Source organism: Balaenoptera musculus, chromosome 10 (genome assembly GCF_009873245.2).
Source record: "Balaenoptera musculus isolate JJ_BM4_2016_0621 chromosome 10, mBalMus1.pri.v3, whole genome shotgun sequence".
NCBI classification, from domain to species: domain Eukaryota; kingdom Metazoa; phylum Chordata; class Mammalia; order Artiodactyla; family Balaenopteridae; genus Balaenoptera; species Balaenoptera musculus.
In genome coordinates, this window is record NC_045794.1 from 44,948,363 (window position 1) to 44,954,589 (window position 6,227).

The window sequence follows — 6,227 nt, forward strand, 5'->3', positions numbered from 1 at the left end:
GATACAGAAGCAATGTTTAATTTCTCTTTTCAGTTTAAAAATTAACACAAGCGAGCTATAGCATCCAGTTGGGGAACTAGAAAGTAAAAGGTAGTTGAACGGGGAAAGATTACAATATCCTTCATGTCTAGTACATAATATACCCACGTATCTTTCAACTGAAATACAGAGAAATTGGGAGAAAAAATAGGGGCTAGGACCTATTAAGAGAGGGGGCAAAGCTGACTCTGGTCACATGTCTTTTAGCACTGGGATCAAATGAGTAGCACACTTCTGCCCTAAGCTGTCTCAACGTTTCTAACTACCTGTTGTGCACAGTCCTTGTACACAGTCCTATCAGAGACATTTGAGACAGGAGATAGGATTCCTCGGAGGCCTTCCCTATCCAAAAAATGTCTGGAAATGTTTCTGTATTAGTCCCAGTATAAGGCACGTCAGAATGGTTGTGGAATGCTTGACAAAGTATATCTGATCTTCCATAGGCATTGTGAAGTCTTTAATCTCAGGGCTTTCCATCAGCCGTTTGCCTACTGCTTCCAAATGCTCCCGAGATTTATCCGTGCACTTCTGGGTGACACTAATGGCAGAAGTCTTTAACTCTGTTACCAGCTCAGTGGAAGGGAGCTTCTCAGCAAATTCAACTATCAGTTGTGCTGTCTCGTAGAGCACCCACTTATGTTCCTGCCTACATGCCTCAGGAAGGGTAACTGAGCGCTGCACCCACCTAAGCTCCCCTAGGGATCCTCCCAGATCCTTCAGAATGACCTTAGCATTGCCAATCCCTTCTTCCTTATTGTGCTTTTTGCTCTCACGGATGAGGGTTTCATGGGTGTCCTTTCCTCCCATCTTAACAAGCTGAAGCTGCAGAATGTGGGCCTCGGTTGTGCAACCGACCTCCTCCAGAGCCACCTCCAGAGCTAAGTTGGATAGGTACTCAGAGAGAGGGGCTAAGGAGGGGACTGTGTGCAAGAGATCCCGGCAAGTTTGGGGATCTGGGAGAGGGATCTGGTTGGAGAGCACGTTCAGAGGATGCCCAGTTTCTGTGAAAGATGGCTGGAAGTTCAGGGCCGCTTCCTGGGCATTTCTTGGAAAGGCAGCCACTTGGGACAGCAAGACACAGCAAAGGAGCAGCACAGCCTGGGTCATGGTGGGTCAGCAGAACAGCCCTGCTGGAAGGAAGCAGTGCTCAGATTGGGAAGTGGGGAAAGGCTTGGGATGAAGAGACACCAGGACTGGTCAGAGCTTGGAAGTGTCTTAGCCCTTGGAAATTTCAATCACACTGGACATCAAACCTTATAGGCTGTGGGAGATACTCACCTGCTCCTGGTAAAAAAAGAAGCCAGAGGAATGAGATGGTCTGAACACATCCTTTGCCTCTGTGCTTCTCTGATCTGAATGACTGCTTTTTAGATCTGACCTTCTCTTTATCCCAGACAAAACAGTTGACCCCTCTGAAAACAGTGAAGGACATAACGTTCACAAATATTTATCTGCCTCTTCTTAGTTCAGGCTTTGCCCTTACCTTTGCCCCCATGCTGAAATCAGGTTTCTCCCTTTTCCTGCCCCATATCCCTCTCATCCTAAGGATTTCTCTAGACCTAAACTTTGGTCAGAAAAAATTCCTCTGGGTCTTCTGGGGAAGTGGGAGGTGAAAGGCAGGGATGCCAGTGATTTCTGGATAGGAGACCCCAAAATAGTTCTTTAAAAATTTTTATTATTTTTTAATTGAAGTACAGTTGATTTACAATTTACAATGTTGTGTTAGTTTCAGGTGTACAGCAAAGTGATTCACATATATATATATTCTTTTTCAGATTCTTTTTCATTATAGGTTATTACAAGATATTGAATATAGTTCCCTGTGCTCTATAGTAGGTCCTTGTTGTTCACCTATTTTACATATAGCAGTGTGTATCTGTTAATCCCAAACTCCTAATTTATCCCTCCCCCCACCCCGTTTCCCCTTTGGTAACTGTAACTTTGCCCAAAATATTTTATTTATTTATTTATTTATTTATTTGGCTGCACCAGGTCTTCGTTGTAGGCATGTGGAGTCTTCAATTGCGGCATGCAGGATCTTTTAGTTGTGCATGCACGAGGGATCTAGTTCCCTGACCAGGGATTGAACCCAGGTCCCCTGCATTGGGAGCACAGAGTCGTAACCACTGGACCACCAGCGAAGTTCCCCAAAATAGTTCTTATTCAATGGATTTAATAGGTAGAGGAATAGGACAATAGAATCCACCAGAAGTCAGACCAGATAAGAGCAACTTTTCAGTTTTTACATTAATTCCAGTGCAATTCCCTAATTAAATGCATCCATTACCTTGATAGTACCCCTTTCTAAGCCTATATCAAAACTATAGGAATTGGGCTTCATATCTCATCCAGGTGAGAAACTGTAGTCTGAACAGTAAGGAACAATGGCATACGGTGCCTCCTAAAACTGGTACAGAAGTCCACACATCATTGTGGCATAAAGGTTTCTCTCTGGTGCCATAACCCACCTTGGCACACAACCAAAGGGAACAGGTCAATGAAGGGGTCTTGGGTCCCTCCTCCTATCTTATTCACTCCTCTCAGCCCCAGGACAGCTCCCTAATAAGAAGAAATCAGTCCCTAGAATAAGAGAAGTAAGTCTTCAGAAAGCTACAGGGACACATTCCTAAAACCGGGAGAACTAGATGTAGAGGTATCCAACACTATTGCCTGAAATTCTTGGACCCTAAGTCCCCAGGGAACTTCAAGACTCTACTGCTTCTGGACAGCTTAGAGAAGTTTTTGGGTCCTGCCAGATTCTCCCATTTCTGACTTGAGTTCACCATCCATAACTGGACCTCCAGTTCTACAATCAGCGTCATCCTCATCCTCAATATGAAAATTACTTTTCCTTGAAATTCCTTGAATTTCCAACTCTGGTGCCTTGGGAATGACAGGGAAGAGAGATTGTGTAAATATGTAGGGGGATGGAAAGTGGTGGTGAGCTTGTCTCCAGGACTGAGGAATGACAGAGGGATGAAGACAAAGCCAGGTCCCCCCAATCAGACTTCCTACCTTTGCTCCTGTCCTCATCTTCTACCTGTTCATCATCAATTCCCATTAGCTGTCACTTCCTGGATGATGGGTTTTTTGTTTTAATTAATAGTTTATTTTTGGGAATTCTCTGGCAGTCCAGTGGTTAGGACTCCATGCTTCCACTGCACGGGGCACGGGTTTGATCCCTGGTCGGGGAACTAAGATCCCACAAGCCACACAGCACAGCCAAAATAAATAAATAAATAAATAAAATAAAATGGCTCAAGAAGCAGAGTCCAAAAAAAAAAAAGTTTATTTTTTAGAGTAGTTTTAGGTTTATAGAAAAATTGAGCAGAAAGTACAGAGTTCCCAAATATTCCCTCTCTCCCAACCCCTCAGTTTCCCCTATTTTTAACATCTTCCACTGGTATGGTACTTTAGTTACACTTGATTGTTATATTATTTAAATTTTACGTATTATTATTATTATTACCTAGGTCTACAGTTTACATTAGTGTTCAGCTCTTTGCATTGCACAGTTCTATGGGTTTTACCAAATGTATAATGTCATATATCAACATTTACAGTATCATACAGAATACTTTCACTGCCCTAAAAATCTTGGGTGTTGTTTTTAGTTGCCAGTCCCCATCAGCCTGGTTTCCCACTGAGATAGGAGGCATCGAAGTAACTTCATCAGCCCCCTAGACCAGCAAGGCTGGTACATAAGTAATTAATAGCATTCCTGCTATTATCCCCTTGGGACCCCAGACCTGCTCTCCTTTTCCTGGCTAACAGGAGGGCCCTCAGGGCTTGTGCTCAGTCCTCCTCCTCAGGCCTTGCCCTCCAGAGACTTCAGGTTCCAGCACTGGCTGAAGCTTTCCTCCTTCTCTGAATGACTCAAAGAAGCATCTAACTTTCTCAGGGTTCAGCATGTCTGGACTCCACAGGAAGTTTTCCCATGGGGTCAAAGAAGTAGAAAGTGGCAGCAGAGTAAAAGGACTAGCCTCTAGATTACCAGATTGTTAGTATTAACAACTACTCTGTGCTTAATACTGCACTGGTGAAGATCAGTAAGCGCTGGGACCCTTATTATCATCACTTTATTCACCTCTGTATACCTAGTCTTTGGGTAATCAAGTCCAATTGACACCCAGTGCCCAACACGGTGACTGCTACGTAGGAGGCACCAAATACACTGTTGTGTTAATTGGATATATTAATGAATGTACCTGTGGGATCCAAAGGTGAATACGACCTGATCCTGGCTTTCAAGGAGTTCACAGTCTAGTGGGAAAAAGAACAAGATGAAACCCTGTAAGACTGGCGCTTTATCAGGGGAATGTACAAATTCCAGCTGTAAAAGTGATTGCTTTTGGTTTGGGGTTCAAAGAGTGACACAGACTGCTTCACAAAAGAAAGCACATTCGAGCCGATTCTTGGAGGATGGGCTAGGAGACTGGCAGAATCAACAGCTTGGTGGCGTGAAAAGTTCCCTCTATGAGGGAACACAGCAAAAACATCCTTCAGAAATTAAGGTAAAATCAAGATGTTCTCAGATTAAGGAAAACTAAGAGAATTAGTCACCAGCAGACCTACTCTAAAAGAATGGCTAAGGGAATTTCTTTAAACAGAAAGAAAATTATTATAAAAAAAAAAGCTTGAAATGTCATGAAGAGCAACAGAGTGAAAGATATGGATAAGTAATAATATACCATCTTATTCTCATGAGTTTTCTAAATCATGTTAAGTGATTTAAGTAAAAATTATAACATTGCCTTATGTGGTTCTCAGCATAGAGAAATATTTAAGATAATTACAGTATAAGTGGGGAAGGTAAAGAGACCTAAGGGAACGCAAAGTTTCTATACTTTACTCAAACTGGTAAAATGTGTCTTAGCCCTTGAAAACTCCAATTACCCTGGACATAGTTTCACCTCTACCTTCAGAGGCTATGGGAGGAAAAAAAGACAAATCAGAGAAACAAGACAGTCCAAATGCATCCCTGACCTAGGGCTCTCCCTAATCTGAATGACTATTTTCTGAACCTCACCTTCACTCTACCACAGCTGGAAACACAAGAGGGCCAGAAAGCTAATGGTTTCCAACAATAGGGAAGGACATGACATTTGCAATGTTTACCCACCTCTTTCTTGCCCAGACTTTGTCTTCCCCTATGCCCCATGCTGACAAATGTGTCTCCTGCTTCTTCCTGAGGCATACTTTTTTTTTTTTTAATTAATTTTGTAAGTGAAATAGGGAGCATTTTCTTTTTTTTTTAATTTTATTTATTTTTATTTATGGCTGTGTTGGGTCTTCGTTTCTGTGCAAGGGCTTTCTCTAGTTGCGGCAAATGGGGGCCACTCTTCATCGCGGTGCGCGGGCCTCTCACTATCGCGGCCTCTCTTGTTGCGGAGCACAGGCTCCAGATGCGCAGGCTCAGTAATTGTGGCTCACGGGCCCAGTTGCTCCGCGGCATGTGGGATCTTCCCAGACCAGGGCTCGAACCCGTGTCCCCTGCATTGGCAGGCAGATTCTCAACCACTGCGCCACCAGGGAAGCCCCTGAGGCATACTTTTTTAAACAATTGCGGTATGGGACTTCCCTGGTGGGCCAGTGGTTAAGACTCCGTGCTCCCAATGCAGGGAGCCCAGGTTCGATCCCTGGTTAGGGAACTAGATCCCGCATGCTGCAGCTAAAGAGCCTGCACGTGGCAACAAAGATCCCGTGTGCCACAACTAAGACCCAGCACAGCTAGCTAAATAAATAAATAAACAAATAAATAAACAAATGAGGTATATACTTAGCTATAAAAAGGAACGAAATTGTGCCATTTGCAGAGACGTGGATAGACCTAGAGACTGTCATACAGAGTGAAGTAAGTCAGAAAGAGAAAAACAAATATTGTATAATATTGCTTATATGTGGAATCTAGAAAAATTATACAGATGAATTTATTTGCAAAGCAGAAATAGAGACACAGACGTAGAGAACAAACATGAATACCAAGGGGGTAAGGGGATGTGGGATGAACTGGGAGATTGGGATTGACATATATACGCTATTGATACTATGTATAAAATAGATAACTGAGAACCTACTGTATAGCACAGGGATCTCTACTCAATGCTCTGTGGTGACCTAAATGGGAAGGAAATCCAAAAAAGAGGGGATATATGTATACGTATAGCTGATTCACTTTGCTGTACAGC

General features: G+C 43.1%; 1 protein-coding gene across 1 annotated transcript; it reads right to left on the reverse strand.

The window, feature by feature from the left end:
• On the reverse strand, nucleotides 1-1,393 carry LOC118902601 (apolipoprotein F-like). The gene is made up of 2 exons (XM_036867140.1): nucleotides 1,318-1,393; nucleotides 1-1,166 (listed from the first exon to the last, which is right to left on the reverse strand). Exon 2 carries the CDS (start codon nucleotides 1,144-1,146, stop codon nucleotides 382-384), a length of 765 nt encoding a protein of 254 aa, XP_036723035.1. The 5' UTR covers nucleotides 1,147-1,166; nucleotides 1,318-1,393; the 3' UTR covers nucleotides 1-381.
• Between the last annotated feature and the right edge of the window lie 4,834 nt (nucleotides 1,394-6,227).